The 23,065-nt window shown below is 44.8% G+C and overlaps 1 protein-coding gene across 6 annotated transcripts in view; it reads left to right on the top strand.

Annotated features, from left to right (window-relative positions):
- ZMAT4 (zinc finger matrin-type 4) overlaps positions 1-23,065 on the top strand; it is a 197,467-nt gene that overhangs the window by 127,651 nt on the left and 46,751 nt on the right. For all 6 annotated transcript variants that reach the window (XR_007245935.1, XM_048513189.1, XM_048513190.1 and 3 more), the window contains one exon: positions 2,610-2,837. Coding sequence is in view for 5 of the 6 variants with exons in the window: in XM_048513189.1 (XP_048369146.1) it covers positions 2,610-2,837 (228 nt within the window). In the remaining variant the exon portion in view is untranslated. The remainder of the gene's footprint in view (positions 1-2,609; positions 2,838-23,065) is intronic.

The following is a 23,065-nucleotide window of genomic DNA, read 5'->3' as shown; positions in this document are numbered from 1 at the left end:
TTTCTGTTTCTTTGTTTTGTACCTTGGATAGTCATTACAGTTCCCTCCAGCCTCATACCAAGTGCCCCAATGTGATTGGTTACTGCAAAAATCCACTGGTTTTTGATAGGCTAATGGCTCAGAATGGTTTGCTGATGCATTATCATTTTTCTTTCTGACATTAGCCTGACTGCTATGCATTCATTCATACTGCCCTGTCCTTATGCATCTCCCCCCCCCAAAATCTTGCACAACAAAGCATTCAGACGTTTATACAACGTGCACAACCCTTTTTAGTTGAATTGGGATATAGACTTTGAGTTGGAACAGAATTTGAATTGTTCCCCCCTTTTTGGAGTGTATAATGGCAAATTAGTTTTAGCCATATAGTTCCCCCCCCCACCATTCACAAACTCATCCAGGGGCAGCATAGAATAGCACACAGAAGGAGTGGGGCAAGTAGGGCCCTCCCTTCTGTTTCCCAGGTAGCCTCCAGTGTGAATTGGGGGCCCTGCATACACTTAGGAAGGCCCAGTTCTCATAATGCTTTCTCCCCTCTTTGATGGAGAAACCAATAATGCAAGCTGGGCCACCAGCATGAATGGATGCAGGACAAAGGGATCATTTTGCTTCCTTTCGAACCTGCTCCCAGAGGAATGCCTGAGTCAAGGTTTGGATCCGAGACAAACAGTAGAGCGATTTTGTCATTAGCATGTCATTTAAAACAAAAAATCTGCCTCAGCAACAACAGTTAGGAGTTGAGTCGACAAGGTCATTACATTATGCAAAAGAAAAAAACTTGTGTTCTAAGGAGTAAAATGAGGTGATTGGAAAGGGGAAATAAATGCTGCCCCAGAGAGGAATATTTTCCACCTTTCCACAGCCGGATGCACCAAGGATCTCATTTTCCTAATGTGCTTTGATCTTACCTCTATGAAAGATCAGCTTGCTTCATTCTTCTCTTCCTTAGTGGCTCACAGATCAGGGCTTCAGAAAAATAGTAACACAGCATGAGGCGTTGTCATTTCCAAAAACTCAGCGCCTTAAAAGATTGTTTATCCTTTTTGGATTAGTGGGGTGTAATTGATATGGTTACATGTATCATATTTTGTTGTAAAAATGTTGAGGTCATAATTATGCATATGGAATTTGTAATTACCCCCACCCCCAAGCCCTCTAAGGAGTCAGATAATCAAGGTTCCATCACCTTGAAGTTCCCTCTAGAAGTGATCTCATTAAAGTTTAGTCAGAAAGGGAAAGAAGCTTTTTTGATGTGGGAAAGGAATTAGATCCTAGCAGAAAATGTACTTATTTGATTCCACTCCTAGAAATGTGCTTACTGAGACTGTAAGATGAGAAACAGTTGCCTGTTTTTTTTTTAAATCTACAGTCGAAGTGGGAGGGGGCTTATTGGCCAGATGACCTGATTCATTGACAAGATATTTTTTGGTTCACATTCTAGGATTTGAAACAGGATCCTTGTGGCCTGAGGCCAGAATGTAACCTAGTGAACTCCCCTCGGATTATGAGCTGTAGTCTCAAAGCTAAGGAATGTGCAATATCAATCAACCCCTGTGATTTGCAGACAGTGTGAAGACTCTGGGTTGATCCAACCTGATACAGATGCCTTCCATTCTTGCCTAAGCAATAGAGCAGTACATTCATCAGTTTACTAGGTCTCCACACTTTCCCCAGCTGTGCCTCTGACTTCCAGTGGGGAACACTGTCTATGCAGATATGGCCAGCCGTATCAGGGGGCAGATTTTGCCTCATAAGGAGACCCAATTCTGTAGATTATTACTAGTGTAGGGAGTTTTACAAGCAGCTGTAACTGGCATTTTTGGTTTATCTGAATCTGATAGTTATATGTACAACATCACAGTTCTTCTCTTTAGCATCACTGGCTAGCAGGCTACACATTTTCAAACTTTCAGTTCACCTTTACGTTTGTTGACGAGTGCCAACACCTCTGATCAGATCAGTTCCACATTAGCTGCCAGCTATTTCACAGAAGAAGCAGGAGAGAGAGAAAGAGAGAGAGAGATCAATTCCCCTTGGGCTAACATATTATGTTTCCAGGTCATGTGAAGACCCATATTCTGAAATTGTGTAATTCCCCACACATATGGCCTGAATTGGAACAGAAATGTAGTTAGCGGGAGAGAGGGTCTATCCCCGCCCCTCCAATTCCATTTTCCTGACCTGCAATGGCACTGGGGGTACTTTTTGCCCGGGTAGGGAAATGTAACACGTTGTTCATCAGTATCTGTGTCAGCCTCCAGTGGGGCAAATAGCACCCCTAAGGCCATATCAAGTTGAGGAAATGGTGCAATGGAGAATAGCTAAACCCCCTTTCCACATTCCACAGTCCTGAACCAAATTGGGCACATGCATGCCTGGGAAGTGCAGACCTTCAGAACATATGACTCCATCTGACCCAGGGGCATCCTTGGGGAAAATGTGCCATGCAATTAGGCCCATTAATGCGGGTGGGGGTTCCATTTACTTCTGTGTCAAGCTTCCTTGGGAGCAAAGTGCTGAAAAATAGAGTATAAATGTCAAACATTGATGAATTAATAAATGGCATTACTTCATGTGGTCAAGTATACAAATTTCACTTCTTTCTGCAGAGACAAACTTGAGTTCTATAAAGCAGCCACATGTGGATAGTACTCCAGTGGTATCTCCACCCCATCAGAGAAGAGACTCTGACCGGTACTGCCAGCTCTGCACAGCGTGGTTTAATAACCCAATGATGGCACAGCAACACTACGATGGGAAAAAACACAAAAAGAACGCAGCCCGGGCTGATTTACTAGAACAACTAGGGAAGACACTCGACCTAGGGGAGCTAAGAGGTAAGCAAAAACACCTGGCAGGCTGAAGAAGGAGAAGTTTGTGATATCTGTGGTGTCTCCTCAGCCTTGAAATTACAACTCTATGCAGGTTGCTTTGTGTGCACCAAGCCATAGTTGTGTTACCCCACATCAATCCAGTGGTTTTCACCAAAAGTGCCAGGCTCTCATAATGTATTTAATTGTCTCCATTAAGAATAATCTGTGACAAATGCACCCACAGGGGCCAAACTGCTTTCATTATACAGGGGCTGAGCTTCTAGGATTCCATTTCCTGTCATCAGCAGATCATCCCCAGTATGATGGTGAGACAGTATGTACTGTCTCCTGGGGCAAGTCTGAACATGTTTTGCCTTATGTTCTGCTCAGGGTGGGGGACAAGATATTGTTTCTGGGAACTGGGAACTTCAGCTACCTTAGTTAACGGTGGTTCATATTTCTGCTCTCCTTCAGCTAGTTCTTATACCTTTCCTACAAGGATACAGTCAAAGCACTTGCTAAATATGTCATCCACCTGCAACTAGCCAAATCTGTATAAAGTAAGCTTTTCCTTCTGCCAAGGAAGCTGAGGGGGCTTTGATTTCTAAACCAGAAATGTGTCTTCTATAACAAGTAAATGATAATCTACGATCACATAAGGCAACTGCTTAGACTGACATTGTACGTCCTTAGCGTATGATAAATAATAAATCTAACCTCTTGTTTGAGAAAAGCTTTTGTTTGGAATGGGGGAGATTCTAAAAGGTTTATATCACCCAACAGAAATGTCTAATTCAGTAGTAAAACTACCTATGATTAATGTGTGCTAAAGTGTATTTAGTCCTAGCTCTGAAACTGGAATACTTACACTATAGTCTGCTTTTGACTTCCCCCTCTTGAAGTAAGGAGAAGGGTATCATCTCTTCCAAAAATCCTGGGGATGTCACAGGGTGAATCCTTGTGGGGATGGTGAGGCAGCATAACACAGTTTCTGGTCCCATGATTGAGGAAACTGACAATGCCCTCCTAAGCATAGTTGTACGCTTAAAATTCCATTGACATCAGTGGGCTTAGAAAGGTGTAACTCTGCTTGGGATGGGCACTATGTGCCTTTGGTTTGGAGGCCTCTAGATGCCTAATGATATCAGGAACAACATGCCAGGGGATGAATCAAGCATTAAGCTGTCTTATCTGAATTCATCAACATAATTCTCAACTAGACCTCTGGCAGCTATGTGAAATGCAGGGTTCCTGTTTCTATTTATGGTGTCCAAGGATTGAGACCTGACAAAGCCAGGGCATAATGGGTGCCGTACTTGACTTCTGATCATACTGAACAGTCCAGTATAGATTAGTACCACAAACCCCAACTGGCTTAAGGAAGAATATTTTGCAGGCTAGCCAGGTAGACATTTGGCTCTGTCGCAGAGACTGAGAAACCAGCCGAAATTCCTTCCGTCTGTGACATACTCCTTTGAAGCAAGGAACTCTAATCTGAAATTCCACCACTCTACCAACTATCCAGGGACCTTCTCTCTCTTATAAGCTTCCAGCAGGAAGACAGAATTAAATCAGAAAATAGAACGCTAAGCCAGAACTCTGGTCCTCTAAATTTATTGACAAAATATTTATCTGCACCTCTCTCTATGTGGCTCATGCTAATTCCATTAAAACAGAAACAGCAGACATAACAATAAATAAATAAATAAATAAATAAATAAATAAATAAAGTCAGTTAAACATGGCAACAAAGATTCTAAAACAGGATCCTCCTAAAATTGGCAGCACAAGGTGAAACAGGAGGAAACTTTAAATGGGTGTAATTGGTTACAAGGGAAACAGTAGCCAGAAAGCTTGGTAAATAAAATGTCTTTGCGAAGTGCCTAAAGGAGTGTGAATTTGTTACCAGGCTCAACTACTACTAGTTCTCAGCTGTTAAGCTGTTAAGGCATGGGGCTTGGGCATTAAGGGGTTGTTTTGGTGCTTAGGTTCTGCTTGGGCCTCTAGAAACAACTTCGGTCATGCCTGGGAGCTCTCCTTGGTCCTGCAGAGGTCAACCTTCTGGTTCTTTTAAGCTTATTGTCTGTTTCCAAACCATGATTTTTCCTAAATGGACAGCACTATGCCCCAACTTTTTAAAGCAGAGTCCACACAACATTGTGCTTATTCCAAGCACAGCTCCTGGGCTTCTCAAGTCTTTCCCCTTTGATCCAGATCAAAGGAAAGCCTCTCAAAGGAGTCTGTGGGGTGGTGGGACTCCGTGTGGATGGTTTGCCTGTTGATTCATGCTGTACGACTCCAGCTGTTACCAGGCCATATAAAAGTTTATTCTCAGTGCCCCAAAGGCTCAGTACTGCTACTACAGAAAACAAGAAAGCCTCTGATAAAAGACTAGACTGACCCTTTCTCCAACTTAGGCCCCTTCCAAACAGCAAAATAAAAGCAGGTGAAAGGCAGGTTATATGAACCCATCTTTGCCTCAGCCTGTTCACGTGTCCTGTAGACCAGGGGTCTGCAACCATGCTGGCAGGGGCTGATGGGAATTGCAGTCCATGAACATCTGGAGAGCTGCAGGTTGCAGACCCCTGCTGTAGACAGACAGCCATGTGAACAGGGCATGCGCCTTCATACGGAGGTGCCGTTTTGGGGCAGGTCCCTGCACAGCTTCGGAGACAGGCATGACTGACCCCAAGGGCCATGAAATGGCCCCTTGTCCTTGCATGGCTCTGCAGATGGGAGCCAGGAACTGTGATTCTCTTGTTGGATCGCAGCTGCCTAACGCACCTCACAGCTGCAGCCGTTTGCTCAGCTGCAGCTGCAAGGCGCTTTAAAACAAAAGAAGTGCACATATCATGATTCTCGAATAACCTGGATTGGGGGCAGGAGAACCATTGGGATAACACCAGTAAAAAATCCAGGGTTGGGAGGAAACTTTGCACAGATCCCAATCCCAACGCGGATCTGCTCCATGCAAAGTTCCCCCCCTCCCAACCCTGGTTTTTTTACCAATGTTATTCTGGTTTAATTGGCCTGTGCGAAAGGGGCCTTAGTCTTTCCATGCAATCTCATCAACCTCTCTCTAGGTGGGAGGTGTTTATGGCTTTCACTAGGGCTCATTCCTTTTGGTTACAGGAACTCCGCCAAAACTCCTTTTTTCCTTAGCAAAATGTATTTATTATAAAATTTCCGCTTAATAACACTCATCTCCAGGGTCTGAAAAAGCAGCATCATGAGGAATCAAGGATAACACCCTGGGAATTTTTTAAATGCCTTGAACTTCCTGTCATCAAGTAAGATTAACTAGAAATCCATCAAACGTAGAGCGTTTTATCCATTTATGTTCCACCACAGGGAATTGAAAACGGAATGCTTTCCTGGAGCTATTGGTGCATGTGATATAAAGTTTTTTTTAATGTTTTTTTCCCTACACTCTGCAAAATTCAGGTTGAGTTTGTAGATAAATCACGTATTATTAAATCCTTCTGTAATGGGCAGCATTTTTCTCTTGGGATAAACACATGCCACAAGTGTTCTGCGGAATGTATTAAATTCGTAAGAGATGGAGGGAATCTCTTCTTGCCTGTCTCAAGGCAACAAATTTAGCTACAGAATCCCTCATAGTAATGTTATCTGTGAGATGGAAATAGGCATTCCCCCTTTATTTGCCAAGCCGTAGGTTTGAATTTCATTTTATGTCTTATTTCAACAGAAAAACCTTCTTTGAGACTTGGTGGGCCTTATTCTCCAGTGCCCTCTGGTGCAAAACACCTGTAACTACACCATTAAATGACCTCTGACAGATCTATATTAAGGGAACCTCCAGTGAATTAAGAGAATTATGCTCACATTGTTGACCTTCCCTTGAAATGGAAAGTTGCCAGAGGAGGCTTCTTGAACACGGCATTAAGAAGTGTAGAATGATCTGAGTGCTGTCTGGTCATAACTACAATCCCATGCCCAATATCCACCCTGATTTGATACATGGAAGTCTATGTGCCCTGTCCCTAACCAAGTCAGCTAAATGGGATATCCATGTTCAAGTGCAGTAAACCTTTGAATACCAGTTGCTGGAGATAATAATTCCCTGATGCCTCTTTCTTTACTCCTCCTTTGAGATTTATACCCTGCTACACACCTCCTCAGGAAACCCTCAGGGTAAGTGACAATATACTGGTAAAATAGGTTAACTAAACAAAAATACAGCCACACATACTTAGCCATACAATCACACACATTCATACACACACACATCCTCCAGTAGAATAGCAAGTAAAATCGGGATGGAAGGGTCTTGTCTGACCTTTCTGGAACGAGGTTGCCATGAAAGTCACTGCCTCTTGTATTATCAGGATAATCCTCCCTTGCTCTTGTGCCCTCCTCCTTGACATTCAGTTCTGAGGTTTATATCTCACTACATGGCTCCAGGGCCGGCTTTTAAACAGTCAGACCATTGATCCATCCAGCCCAGGGTTGCATCCACACATCACTGGATATTTTGCTGTAGCATTCATTTGAAGCTGGATTACCCAGTCCAGTTGCGAATGATTGTTCTTGTGCCCCGACCTCACAGTAGCCAGTGATATGTGGATCTAGCCGAGTGCTGTCTGCTGGAATGGACAATGTCTCTCCAGGGCCTCAGGTAGAGAAAGATGCTTTCCCCAACCTGAACTCCTTTATGTGTAGATGCTGGGCACTGAACCTGGGACTTATTGTATGGAAAGCAGGTGATCAGTCACTGAGGCACAGCCCTTCCTCCTCGTTCTGTTGTTGTAGCCTTATGGAGTGGTGTTTTGAGCTGTTTCCAGCGAGCAGATGACTCTCTCTCTCTCTTGGCTTTGGTATAGCATGATATTTGATGCATATTGATGACTAAGTGATGTTCTCAGAGCCAAGAATGCAAGTCACAACTGAGTGGGTGAGTGCGGAAAGCAGTTTTTCACCCTGTGTATGTGTGTGGCAGGAGCGAAACTGTTTGGCAGTTCCAGATTCAACTACCAGAATCTAAATTTTGCAACTGGTTAGTGAGAAACAGCCTCAGGGCAGATTGCAGGGGCTTGTTGCTTGCTTTGTGGGGGAAACCGACACTGTTTTAAATATAAGCCTAGCCTCTCAGTATGCTTGTCTGGTCCCCCATACTCTGATTGTACCTTTCTACAAAACACTGTCAGTCTTCCATACAGTCTCCTCATCAGATCAGTGACTCTGTGAAAGGCAGCCCCTGAAAAGTCCTTCCTCTTTGAGAAGGGGAAGTGCAAAACTGTGTGACTCTGTTTAGCACCTCCTTTGAAGAGATTCCTGGATGCTGGAGTTGTGTCGGATCGTTCTAATCCCAGTATGTGTCCGTTTGTCTTCTTTATCTGGAAATCAGAACTGCTCCTGATTTCTGGAAGTCAGAATTGCTCCAAAAAGGGTCATTTGTTTAAAACCAGTAGTCGGACGCAAAGGAGGGCCCGCCTTTCCCCAGTTTTTTGTCCCCCAACACATCCAGCAGTTTCAAACTATCGTCCTTCATGGGCACATCCCATGGTTTGACAAGGAGCTTGAGCAGGATGTCATGTGATGCAGATCCCCTTCTGGATCCCACCACAGGAGAGCCACTGAGGAGAGCCGCTGTTAAACCACCTCCTTTGCTAGGGTTGCCTATTCTGGGTTGGAAATTCTGGAGATTTGAAGAGGAAGCCTGTGGAGAAGAAGGTGCTCAGCAGCAATGAGAAGCCAGGCGCTCCAAGCTCCATGGCTGCCATTTCCTTCGGGTAACTGATCTCTGTACCCTGAAGATCGGTTTGGAATCCCAGGAAGACACCAGTTTGGCAGCCCTATGGCCGTTGTCCTGACTGTTCTAGGCATCGTTTCCCCTCTCTACTGTTTAATCCAGTTGGCTGTGGCCATCCATAGTTGATGGTCATAAAGTGTAGCACAGTGATATGATGAGACTGACAAAATCACAAGTCACCATGATAGTAAGCAAATAAAATAGTGGCACAGACAGTGTGGTTTAGTGGTTAAAAGTGGTAGACTTTAACCTGGAGGACAAAGTTTGATCCTCTGAACATGAAGTCTGATGGGTGACCTTGGGCCAGTCACAGTTCTCTCAGAACTCTCTCAGCCCATGCAGAGGCAGGCAATGGCAAACCACCTCCGAACATCTCTTGCCTTGAAAATCCCACGGGGTCTCCATAAGTCAGCTGTGATGTGACGGCACACACACACACATACGATAAAGATCAAGGATAGCAAGGGTGAAGAAGACAGATTCCCGGTGGCTTGTTTGCCCTTCACAAGTAAGACTAATGAATTTGGAGCTTTGAAACTGGTGAGAAATTTGGAGACAGAGATTTTGGAAGCATTTTCTGCCTTTTAAAAAATCCTCAGTTAAAGGATCTCAGTTTAGGACAGAATACATCTTTCTCCAGTCCCATGGAGACATACTGCCAATCAGAATAAACAGCAATACTGTATGAGGCACTTCCGTGTGTTCAAAAGGGGAGATACTTGTCAACATAAAAAACAAAAATTAATGCAAGAAATAAACAGATTTCTCCAAGCACTGCACGTCTTGAGATTTAAAAAAACCCCAGAAAACATGAAACGAATAAGGAATGCTTCTTATAAACACTTTTTTCTATGTTCATTTCCAATCAGAGATACATGCAGCACATGGCTGCATCTCACAGCCCAGAAAAATTGAGCGCATGGCTTGATCACGGGAAGGTTTCCAGTTGGTTCAACAATGCACATTCGTGTCTTTCTGATTACAGTCCAGCCCAAATATCTCTTTTGAGTCTTTCCCAGAGGTTTTCAGACCTGCCAAATCAATTCCTTCATAATCTTTTGCTCCAGTAGCCAGAACATCTAACGTGGAACAGCAAGAACACTCTAATTCTACCGGCTGACAGTCTTTTGTACCTGGTGACAATCTTCAAAGCCTTGCAACATTCTCTCGCCGAGCGATACAAGAGGTTTCTTTGGTTTGGGTTGGGGTTTTTTTTTTTGTTTCCCCTAATGAGCTGTTGTAGTTGACTGATGTTTACAGGTCTGGTTATGTTTAATTTTATATGAAACACTTTCCCCTGTTTTGAGGTTATCATCCTTCAAAGGCTGCCGTCTCTTCTTAAGCCAGTATATGCGAGTGTGTCGGTTAAAATACCTAGAGTGATGTCATTTTGCAGATGTGCCTTCTCTGAGAGGAAGCAGGTTCCGAGGGTCGGTCTTAACCGGATCGTCATTTTGCTCATGAGAAGAGAGTAACTGGAGGCTTACGGTGGTTTTATGAGCCTTGTTTGTTTTTAAATGAACACGCAGAGCAAGGGGAGGAATAGGCAGAAATCCAGAAAAGCGAGATTGGTCTAAAGCAGCACCATTTCCCCCAAACCAAACAGCAGAACAGTTCCTAGGATTGTCCAGGATTGAAGTAAAAAGCTAACAGCAAAAGCTAACAGCAGAACTGCTCCTCGGATTGAATGGTTAAATGATCCCTCTCTTTTTGTCCTGCTCCCTTGCTTTCCCTTGTTTTGCTGCAGACTTTTTCAAACCTAGTGGGATGATCTTTTCAGCAAGAGAGGGGCAGACTTGGTGATTCTGGGGCCCTGAGCAAAGGCTTGGGGTGGGAGCCTAGAATCACTGCTGCTGCCTCCTCTTTCCACCCCCAGCTGGAGCCAGATAAGGATTAAGGCCAAGCAAGGAGCAGGCAAGATGGACTGGGACCACCAGTGCTTCCAGAAGTAAGCTGCCCGAGACCTGAATGAGGCAATGGCAGGAGGCTGCTCTTCTTTCCCCCCTCCTTTGAGGGAGGGTAGGGCTATGGGCAAGCCCCCCAAGCTCAGGGTCCAGGGCAGTGATCCTGTTTTCCATAAGGTAAGACTGCCCCTACTGCAGCCAAAACAGGTGTGTAGTTTTGAGGTCCCACCCACATTGGCACCATTTTCCTTGCCTGAGCCCTCTGCAGCCCCATCTCCTGTTCGCTCCCATTGGAAACAATGGAGGATGGGGGCACCCCCTTTGGGGGTCCATAACTTTGATCCCCTGAACCAAACTTCACCAAACTCAGTTGGTATCACCAGGAGAGTCTCCAGATGATATCCTGAAATTTTGGTGCTACTAGCTTTAAAAATGCGCCCCTCTGCAGGCACAAATGCAAAAAATACCAGAAATTAAAAAAAAATCAGGCGGACCCGAATTTTTCAGGTATACCCGAATATTTGGGTATATCCGAATGTTATTTGTCTTATTTGGGCATACAGATAATTGTATGCCCAAATAAATCCAAATCTGAATTGTACCAAATTTCTAGGGTATTGACCAAGCTTAGTACAGACCATAACCTCATAATCATTTTGTGAGATTTTGTTTATCTTTTCTGTAATGCATTAAGGGGCCCCAAACTTTATGTATTTATTTAACCCATTTATGTGTCATCTTTCTGAAGATACTCAAGGCTGCTCACCAGTTCAGTTCCAGTGGAATCACTATAAATGATTGAAAGCTATTATTGTTGTAAAAAAAAAACCCTCTATAAAACAAGATGAACAGTCCAGAGGCCTGAGCAGGCAGGGGCAGTGCTGGTGCTGCGCTGCCCCGTCACTTCCAGAGGACTTTTCAGCAGCACAAGGACCAAGAAAGAAAAGTCAATCCCCACCACCACTACCGGAAAGCCCTTTTTAGGGCTACATGGATGGCACAGGTCAGAGCCCCGGGGCCGCAGCGCATCCGAAAGCAAAGTGGTTTTGGGAGCTGACTAATGTTGGCTCCACCCCGATCACACCTCCTGAATGTCCCTGCTATACCAGTGGGTCCAGCGGCAGTGTGGAGGCACTGACACGGTACTGTTCACCACATCTGGCCATCCCAGAAGGCTGCGGTAGTTGCCCGCCAATAGATTTGCCCCTCCACTGGGGTAAATGCCCCAGGGAGGGCAAATCCACTGGCACAGCCCTTTACTGCCTCTAAGAGTCACTTTGACCCCCTCCCCTTTGGATTGGGCTGTTAAATTCTTCTGCTGTCTGATCATCTGCTGTGGGGACACAGAACCGCAATTCTTTATTACAGGCAATTCTTTATTAAGGCAGTCATTCACAGGATTTCTGGAACAAACCCACAATCAATCAATCAATCAATAAATATATTTCTTTAAAAAATCATCATCTTCTACTGCTAACTTTACTTCCTGGGGGAGCGAGTTCTGCAGAGTTGTTGTTGTTTTTCTTTTTGGGAGCTCCTGTATCTTCCTTGTTGTTTTATCAAATCTAGATGAGTACATTGTTTCTGCACGGATGGTTTACTGTGCCTTGGCTTTCTTCCTGCAGTGTTGTTTTGAGGAGTATTTACATGACATCATCCTCCACGCCTCCTGTTTCTATGCCTTTCCCTGCTTTGTGGTATCCTTCCAAGCTTGGTTTAATAATCTTTTTGGAAAGATTGCAGTCAAAGTACTTTTGGACACCAAGTGAATGGGAGAGTGTGTATTTCTTTGGGGTCCTGCTCACATGGTTGCCATTTTTCTTACCTCAGTTCCAGCTTGGGTATGGCTCCCCAAAGCACAATGGGGCACTAAGGGATCAGGAACTGCTCAATCACTACAGAATTATAATAATCTATTGCCATGATCTCTGCTGAGTACTCATTTTATCAACCTCAGAAGGATGGAAGGCTGAGTCAGCCTTAAGCCAGCTGCTTGAGGCCGACTTCTGTAGGAATCAAACTCAGGTCGTGTCATGGGTTGTCCCTTGTGCCCTGTTGAAACTGACGTAGTGATGAAGAACATGCAGATAATAGCCATGCTGAAGAGGGGCTGGCTGACAGTGAGGATGAAGCGAGCCCCACAGCTCCACTAATAAAGGACTGGCATTCTGGGCCTGTGCTATCAACAGACCTGGAGGTGTCAGACAGCACAGATGACTATGTCCTGGGGCCATTGTCCATGACCAATGGGGATAATGAACCAGTTCAAAGGGTTTCACTGACACCAAGGGCATACAGCCCTCCAGCTTACCCCCACCCCCACCCCCCCTTCCAGTGGAACAGCTGCGTTGGTGACTGCCCTCAGATACAAAGCACAGGATATCTGCTAGATTGGCTGTCCAGCAGCTGCAAGTTAGCCACAGAATCTCTGCCAGCTACATAGCTGAGTATAGCCAACCGCCCCAGCAGATTATAGAGCAACAAGGGCTAGCAGCTGCTTTCTTCCAGAAGCAAGACGTGTTGTTGGTCTCACTTTTGCTGCGCTCTGAATCTGTTCCTGTACTTGCTGCCCTGTTCTTGTTGCCTTGCCTTGGACTCTGACTCTTGGACTGCTTCTTTTGGACTTTATTTGACTCTTCATATTTGACCTTGGACAGTTTGACCTGTGATTGCATTTCCTAGCTCAGAACTGCCTGGTTAGTCACCACGACTAGTCGCAAGCAGTACTGCAGCTTTCCACTCTGTGCCATGGGGCTCCTTGTAGCAGTATGGCAATTCTCAATGGTTTAAAAGGCCTCACATGGGAGGAGTGTGAGTCATGGAAGTCTGAGGCAAGGAAAGTGTGTGGAAAACTGTAGTTCAGATACTCACTGGATGCTTCTGCATTTATCCACAGTAATGAGATCTATACAGAGAATTGTCGAAGGCTTTCACGACCAGATTCAACTGGTTGTGGTGGGTTTTCCGGGCTGTGTGGCCGTGGTCTGGTGGATCTTGTTCTAGTGTGTAACAGACTTCACTCTGTGATACACCTCTGAAGATGCCAGCCACAGATGCAGGTGAAATGTTAGGAACAAGATCCACCAGACCACGGCCACATCCTGGAAAACCCACCACAACCAATATAGAGAATTGTCTGCATGTGGAAGCAGACATTCAGGATGTCCAAAGGGAAATGAAATCTAGCTAGGGATGTCTACAAGATACTGTCTGGCTTACATAAACTTGTTTTATGGAGCAGCATCAATGAGCCACCAAGAAGCATTCTTCCTTGAAAAATTAAAATCAGGACTTGGTTCAAACAACAGCAGATGTACATTTTGCCACCGTTTTTCTGATGTATAAGAGCATGTGTGCACACTGGTTACATCACAGTGCAGAAAAGAACCTTGGTATCTTTGGACAGTCATATCAACTGTTCCCTTCTCTGTTTTTGCTCTGTGTTTTAATCAACCCCTTACAGGGCATCCACAAAACAAAACAAAAAGCCTGCAACAAATTATGCATGTGCCAATATCAAAATGAATGGAATAAATTGTTCAAATTACACTGGAAAGCAGGCAGTGGGGAATGCCGGAAAGAAACAAAACACAGAGCAATATAGAGCCAAATGGAAGGCATCTGAGCACATATAGTTCCTAAGGCTTTTTGCAATTTCAGATCAGGTTTGACTCCGCTGAGAACAAGATGCTGTGTATTTCCAGATCCAAAAGCCTGGCTAGGCAGATTCCGGCTGTGACTGTTTGATGTGCTAAGCAGCAACAGGCAGCATTGTTTGGGCTTTGGAAATGAAAGGTGAGCTAAAGCTTCTTGTATTCTAAACCAAGGAAGGAAAGGTCAAACTGCATTGGGCGGAGTGGCAATTGCTTCCATCAGGCTGTATTTCACACCTGTTGCCTCTTCCTTGCCGTTGATCTTGCAGAGACTGAACCAGAGCAATGATCACGGGCAGTGTCTTGACCACCCTCACGGAGAACTCAGTTAATTAGGGCTTGAGATGATTGAACCAGACATGAATGGCAAGTGCCATTGGAGGACAACCTGGTCCTTAGAGTGTGCTTTTCCTAAATGCTTCATGTATATATTTGGTCAGCAACTTTCCTGGAGAAAGACAAATTGGTTAATCCTCATGAAAACAAAGACTGCATACATGCATCACAAAACAGATACACAGCAGTAGGTCTTAGTCAGTACCAGGCTCAAGCACGGCGTTGTTGTTGTTGTTGTTGTTGTTGTTGTTGTTGTTGTTGTTGTTGTTGTTGTTGTTTATTAAATTTAGTATACCGCCCTATCCCCAAAGGGCTCAGGGCGGTGCACAGATAAAACATCATCTAAAAACATACATATAAGTAAAACAACAGTCATATCTTAAAACATTGTCCCACGTCCTTACGAAACCCTCCTAATGAAGAATAATGGGTCCTGATGGTATTAGGGCCCATGGGGGCAAAGAGGGGGGGCTGGGGCATCCTCAGCGGCTGGTCTCTCCAAAGGCCCAGTGGAACAGCTCAGTCTTACAGGCCCTGCAGAAATCCCCAAGGTCCTGCAGGGCCCGGACAGCTGGAAGGAGAGTGTTCCACCAGGCCGGCGCCAGAGCCGTAAAGGCCCTGGCTCAAGTGGAAGCCAGCCGCATCATTCCACACACATGCTCCCATAGCCCTCCTGTTCTAACTTGACACCTTCCTGGTTTGATCAAGACCTCACCTGAGGGGCTGAGAGAGTTCTGAGAGAGCTGTGACTAGCCCAAGGTCACCCCCGCAGGCTTCATGTAGAACAGTGGAGAATTGAACCCGGTTCCTCAGATTAGATTCCACAGTCCACCTGCTGTTCACCACTAGACCACTCTGCTGTTTGCATGAAGCTTCTGAACTCTTCAAGGACAACTCTGAAGGGCACTTTGAGGGAATGGGCTCAGTAAAGGGCTGTTGTGTTCTACAGGATGATGTGAATGTTTGTAGAATTAACTTCTTGCAACGGGAGGTTTCTCATTTAGCAAGAAGAAACCATAAGCCCCAGCCCTACAGAAGCTCATAATTTTTAACATGACTGCTTAATTGTTTTAGTGGATGATATAGTATATTGAGAGTACAGGACAGGAATATTATAACTACATATTTATGTATAGTCTTAGATTCTATTGAAATTTACAATGGACAGCAGGATCCATGGAATGCAACTCCCCCCTCCCGCACTGCTACAACAAATGTTTCTCTGAAGGGCTGTTCCTGTGGGAGGAGGAGGGACACTCAGGAGCATTAGGAGTGAGGAGTCAGCAAAATCACACATCCCTAGATGAACAGCAGTGGTGTAGTGGTTAAGAACAGGTGTACTCTAATCTGGAGGAACTGGGTTTGATTCCCCACTCTGCCGCTTGAGCTGTGGAGGCTTATCTGGGGAATTCAGATCAGCCTGTGTACTCCAACACATGCCAACTGGGTGACCTTGGGCTAGTCCAGGGGTAGGGAACCTGCGGCTCTCCAGATGTTCAGGAACTACAATTCCCATCAGCCCCTACCAGCATGGTCAATTGGCCATGCTGATAGAGGCTGATGGGAATTGTAGTTCCTGAACATCTGGAGAGCCGCAGGTTCCCTACCCCTGGGCTAGTCACAGTTCTTCTGAGCCCTCTCAGCACCACCTACCTCACACAGTGTTTGCTGTGAGGGGGGGAGGGGAAGGAGATTGTCAGTCCCTTTGAGTCTCCTAAACAGGAAAGAAAGAGGGGGGATATAAATCCAACTCGTCTTCTTCCCTTGCACAAGCAGATCTTCTTGATAGGATCTCATCTATCGTTTCTTCTTTTCCCAAGGATTTGTCTGAATTCCTAGTCCTAGCCCTTCTTTCCTTCCCTTTCTTTCAATTCCTAGTGTCTGTATTGTTCATTCACTTTTTGATGGTTTCAGATCTGATGGAGCCATGAATAAAGCTGAAGAAAATTATAGGAGGGAATGATTATTTAATACCCACCGAATCACTTGATCTGTTAGAGCCAAGTGTTACAAGATGGCATTTTTTAAAAGAAAATTTTCAGTTCTTCACCATCTTAGGGGCTGTTTAATATGGAAAGGAGTATTAACTAATCCTCTTTTAATAAATTTGATCGCAATTGATGATGTCCTATTTAAGTGCCTCTTTCTACTTATCTGGTTTAACATGATTTGAAAAGCTATTTAAAGGCACAGTGCCTTCCTCTTGCCTTTCCTCCGCAATGCACTCAAGGGCAAAGCTTGCAGGATGGCAGCTGGCTGCAGTTCTTGCAGTCAGAGGCAAACAATTCCTGTACTCGGCCAGCAAGTCAGATGACGATGTCCAAATGACAAATTATGATGAGGAGAGAGAACAAACATACATTTTCTTTATCTTTTAAAGCAGCAGCCCTGCAGTTGACAATACCAACTGCCCTGCTCAGGAGGCCTCGTTTGTTGACGAGACCTGGATTCGAATCCTTGTTCAGCCAGGGAGCTCACTAAATGGCTTTAGGCAGTGTCTGCTGTTAACCTACATTGCACAGTGGGGTATAAAATGGGCCAGTGTTTTATAAATAAATAAATAAACAGTATGAAATAAGGATATTGCCACAAGCTCCTTGGAGGAGGGGTGGGAGGCAGAGGCGTAGCAAGGGGGGGAAAGCGCCCAGTGTACTGGTACATCCTCCACCCCTGTCCCACCTCGGAACGGCCCCGTCCTGTCACGCAGTGCTCCTACCACGCCCCTGGAATGCCATTGCCACATACCCACAGGGGCACTCCCCCAGTGTGTCACGCACCCCCCTTCCCCCTTGGAGCTATGCCTCTGGTGGGAGGCAAGTGGGACTTATGAATAATAATACAGAATTCTGATACTGCAGAAAGAGGTATCTATCCTTTGGCTGATTATGTACAAGGTGTCTGCCACACTGCAGGTGCAAGTGCCACTATCTCTCCTGTGACATCAGCAGCAGCAGCAGTAGCAGCAGGAACTATATGTTTGTGTGTGTGTATGGAGGGGAGGAGGGGGAAAGAATATCAGCTGTAGGAAATGGTCCCCTTCCTCAGTAGAGTATGGTCCAGGAAATTGCTTTGCATCTTTCATTTCTGGGGGGGATTAATTTTTGGAAAGGGCTAGAATATTGATACAACTGTCATAACAGCAGTATCAATATATCAGTAATTTAAAGACTTTTACAAAGCCAGCAATCCTGAGACTACCAGGCGTGATGAGCTCTGCACCTTTAAGAGTGAGTTGATGGGCAAAGTTAAGAGAACCAGGAAAAGCAGACACAGGAGAGTTCAGAGGAGAAGCTGTGCAGTGAGTGCCTCCTTGTATGTAAACAAAGAAACACAAGGAAAACCCACAACAACTGCACTGCATAGTGAAGAGCCCTGAGGTAAGCATTCCATGCATAATGGGCCCCAGTGGCCTGGCCCTGGAACTCTGTATCTATTGAGTATGCACTTGTGATTATACAGGGTAAAACAGAGATAAAGTTAAGCCTGTCATATTTTACAGAGTTATTCTGAGGCTAAGACAGTACTTCAAACTCCCTGGGGTCTGGCAGCTGTAATAAGTCACTAACCTAGACTTTCTGGTTCTTGTGGCATGGCATTCGGATGCAATCCGCAATGTGCACTTAGAACAGGTATCCTTTCTTTCATTATCAATACCATTTCAGGAGTTATGAAAGAAATTCAGTATGTTTCTAGAAGGGTAGTAGGTTTTTAACTAGGCTTGTCAACCTCCAGATAGGGCCTGGGAATCTCCTGGAAACAACTGGTCTCCAGTTTAGATATCTGTTCCTCCAGGAAAAAATGCCACTCCGGAAGGTGGATTCTATGGTACTATACTGAGGACTCTCCCTTTGCCAAACCCTGCCTTCCCCAGGCTTTACCCCCACTTTCCAGGAGTTTCCTAGATCTGGCAATCTTGCTTGCAGCTCAGGCTGTCCTTCTATGGTTTCCCAGGCCCTTCTCATTCATTGCTTGAGCCTTGACCTGTAATAAGCATGTGGTGGTTTGTTCTGGAATCCTGGGTTTGGTTCAGCTTTTATCTTTGCCACACAGAGTTCAGGAGAAGGATATTTGGGGCTCCAGCCCGTCACTTTGACACAGCAGCCAAGTCGCTTGTGTCCCCATAAATAAGTTGTAGGAGACTTTTATTTAAAATGACAGTAATGTAAGTTCGATTAAAAATGTATCACCAGAATGTAACCTTGGCTTCAATTTTGCATGATAGCTGCTCAGCCTTCAGAGCTGCAGCAAAGATCATTTTGAATTTTAAGAACAGATTTGAGCCATTCTTTGGAGTTTCACCAAGTGGTGGCCACTGCCATTATTTAGTTTATTTATTTACAATATTTATATCCTGCTTTTCGGCCCAATCAGACTCACCATTTTATGGAGCAATAGCTAATCATGTGGACCTCCCACATCAGATAGGACTGTTTCCCTGCCTGATTCCAGGTACCCAAATCTGAGCTGCTGAAATCAAAACATTCCACAACTAGATGTCATTCAGCTAGATGTCAGAGAGTGGAACTTGGCAATGATGACAGCCATCATGTAGAGCAGAGCCTCAGATATGTAGGTCTTAGCCCTCAAGGCTGTAGTAATGTCCAGTTTGGAATTATTACAGTCTGCTCTAGGTAGGGTTGCTGTTTAGAAGCTATTGTTACTTCAGAATGCTGTACCTCACCTCTTGATGAGCAGGAGAGGGTATCTTCTTGGCTCACCTATACCTAATGTTCCCAGCTCCAGGTTTGGAAGTACCTGGAGATTTTAGGACAGAGCCTGGGAATGTTTTGCAAAAAAATTAAAAAAAAAACATTTCTCCAACAATTGTCTCCTGCTTTCATCTACATGAGATTTATCTTTACGATGCTATAGCTGCTACCAGGGAAAAAGAAGGTTAAGCAAGATTTTCATTTTATTGCCTAAAAATAATATAAAATGCTTTAAATATTTAAATTACTCTCCATCTAGGTTTTATCCTCGTTTTACTGAGATGATTATTAATAGTAAAGTTAATCTCTCGGTATGTGAGCGTGAATGGCGCTTGCTGCGAGTTGGGAAAGATCATTTAGTTCTGACCCAGTTAGAACTGGTGTACTCAGTATGTGGGCACTTAGATTATATTTCCCTGTATCTCAATATCCATTACGGCCTCAGTAAATGAGCAGGCTGCTGTGACCACAGGACAACAGCATGGACATGCACAGGATGTGTGCTGAATATATGAACAAGTTATTCAATGTATATACAAAGAACAATCAAGTGTACACTGTACATAAATTGTACATGCATTCATGATAACATGTGAACAGGGCTTTAATCTTTAAGGCAAAGTACTTTCCCAGTCTATGTATGGTCCCTTCTGACAATGTATTTCTATCACCAGATCCCCTCTTGCACAAATTCTGCATTATCTTTCTATTGTAGGCAGAATCTGATACTTACTCTACTATGATTGCTATCCTCCAGGTGGGACCTGGAGAACTCACAGAATCACAGTCAGTCTCCAGAATACAGAAAATAGTTTCCCCTGAAGAAAACAGATTCTGTATCATTATAGCTTGCTGAAGACTCAGCGTCGTGGCTAAGAGCAGTGGCTAAGAGCAGGTGCACTCTGATCTGGAGGAACCGGGTTTGATTCCCAGCTCTGCCGCTTGAGTTGTGGAGGCTTCTCTGAGGAATTGAGATTAGCCTTTGTACTCCCACCCTTGCCAGCTGGGTGACCTTGGGCTAGTCACAGCTTTTCGGAGCTCTCTCAGCCCCACCCACCTCACAGGGTGTTTGTTGTGAGTTGGGAAGGGAAGGGAGATTGTAAGCCCCTTTGAGTCTCCTACAGGAGAGAAAGGGGGGATATCAATCCAAACTCCTCCTCCTCCTCCTCCTCCTCCTCCTCCTCCTCCTCCTTCTTCTTCTTCTTCTTCTTCCTCCCTTCACTAAACTCTTTCCAGATTGCATCTCCAAATTTCACAAACCAGAATTGGCAACACAAAACGCAATGTTAGTGTTAGCCTGTGCATTCAAGCTCCTTTCCACCTGAAGGCTGTTCACTTGTTGTGGCAAGGAGAGGAGGTTCAAGGTTCACCCGTATCCTCTGCTGATGAGCCTGCCCTAATTGCACTCTCCCTGACTTTTAAAGCTCATCTGTACAGGTGGTGGGCCTACCCATACCTTCTTGGCTCTCACACAAGGATTGGTTTTCCCCCAAGAGCTGCAGGGCTGATTGGATGGTAATTGCAGCCTCCTAGGTCCCTATTTTAACCCCTTTCTTTGTTTGTTTTAACCCCATAATTGAGTGATCCCTCTCCATCAGCTGCTCTGAACATTTTCTTCCTTTGTACCATTTTCAGTCCTCATTAGTTTTTCTCCCCATTTCTTTTGTTTTTCTTTTGATCAATTTACAAAGGCATATTTTTGGGCATGCTTGGATAGACTCTCCCAAGTATGTACAGAACCCTTCCTTTAGCAGATGGTGGCTCTGTAATCCAGTTTTTCCTCACTGATATGGGGACCAGCCAGTATTCTATTAAGTATGTTAGTGATGATGATTCTCAGTGTACACAGTAAAATTGATGAGTTAAGAATATGGGTTGAGAGGATTTATGCAGAATTTACTGTCCCATGAACATTTATTTTTATAGCTTATTAACAGTTGCTCGTGTACATCCATAAGATTGTGACAGGGAGAAAAGGCAACCGAGAAGGATCTAAAAATTATGGAAAATGTTGAATGTTCCAATTCTGGAATTATATTTAGAACTCCTAGGAGCAAACATTACTTTATGCTGTGGTTCATGATTGGATTCTATGACATATAAACTTAGAAGCAAAAAAACAGCTGCAGGCTGGCCAAATATAGATCAGGGCTGTGGTATTGGAGGAGGGGAGATAACTGTTCCTCTTCATACAATTTCTCTTATTAGAAATGGCCCTTTGGGGGCTTAAAGAAGATGAGGAGCACTTCTGATTGCGGAAATATTGCAAAGGAAATAGTTAACCTAGTAGCATGGGTTTGGTCTGTTTTCTTCCACCTTGGGTATTTCTCAGCTAAAATATGTGCCGACAGGGTTGAATCATATCCAGTTTAAGGGTAATTTTAGTGATTCTGGGCCACATGCAAATGTCCAAGATGGGATCCCAAAATCACCACCACTCACTGGCAGTCCCCGGCAGCCCCCCCTGCCAGAAACAAGCAACGGCAGCCCTCGCCCCATGAGAGGTGGATGGGAGCTGTGCCAGAACCCAGCTTCCCCAACCCCAGACAAAATACATGCAAGTGACAATAGCGCAGAGGTGTCAAACTCGTGGCCCTCCAGATGTTATGGACTACAGTTCTCATCATCCCCTGCGAGCATGATGCTGGCAGGGGATGGTGGGAACTGTAGTTCATAATATCTGGAGGGCTGCGAGTTTGACACCCCTGCAATAGCGGGAGACTGCTGTTTTTCTTACTTACCTCTGTGTGACAGCCCTGTGTGCTGTAGTTAAAAGCAAAAACATAGAGACTAGGAATACTGGTGGCTGAGTTTTTGCGGGGCTCAGGCTGAAGAGCTCAGTATCATGGGGACCCTTTATGGGGACAAATGGCTCATTATTTCACCTCCTTAACAATCCTATCCCACCAATGATTTTTTATGCAGGCAAGACTGAATATTTTTCACTCTGCAATGACAACTGGCAGATATAGGAAAGTCCCACATGAAGACAGAATATGTCCATGACAGCTAAGGGTACACGAAACCATAAAACATATATTAATGCAAGGTATGATGGCAGGTGAGTCCAACAAATTCTGCCATTTCTACAAGAAATGCACTGGTCAGATGAAAGAACAACAATCAAATTTGTTGAAGGCTTTCACAGCCGGATTCAACTGGTTCTGGTGGGTTTTCTGGGCTGTGTGGCTGTCGTCTAGTGGATCTTGTTCCTAACATTTCGCCTGCATCTGTGATTGGCATTTTCACAGGTGTATCTCAGAGGTGTACACAGTGTGTAACAGACTTCCCACTGTGATATCCTAACCCCCCCACCCACAAGATCTCTCCTAACCACGAGATCCAACCCAAACAGTTAATGAAAAGAAATTCCCCAATCATGCTCCGCTACCCTTTCATTCCTGCCAAGAAATGCCTGAGCTGTCTCAAGGCAGCGCACAGCAGGTGAAGGCAGGGCACAGCTCAAGAGAATTTGGTCCCTCCTGGCTTTCCCCCAGCATTCCAGAGCACATGGCCAACTAGTCTACTGGGCAAAGGAGGCATTGCTTTGCCGCTTCCTTCTCCATGCTACCATTGCCAATGCCATAGTCACAAGCATGCCCACCACTGCTCCACTCCTCCCTTGCACCCTTTGGCAAGGCAGGGAGGCTCCCTTACTGCCAGGATGGATTTGGTAACCTGCTGGGACAGTGTGACTGACCCTTAAATCTAGGACTGTCTTGGCCAGTCTAATGCATAAGCTAAGCCTATTTATAAAGGGGTTTGCCAAAGAAGGTTTTAAAACATCGAGCAGCCTTCACTTTCTGGGAGTATAACAGGGCTGAGGAAGAGTGCTTCTTTCATCATATACCACCATATTAGGCAGCTCAGTCCCTGA

This window comes from Sphaerodactylus townsendi, linkage group LG12 (assembly GCF_021028975.2).
Source record: "Sphaerodactylus townsendi isolate TG3544 linkage group LG12, MPM_Stown_v2.3, whole genome shotgun sequence".
Taxonomy (NCBI): Eukaryota; Metazoa; Chordata; class Lepidosauria; order Squamata; family Sphaerodactylidae; genus Sphaerodactylus; species Sphaerodactylus townsendi.
This window is presented reverse-complemented; position numbering and strand designations above follow the sequence as displayed.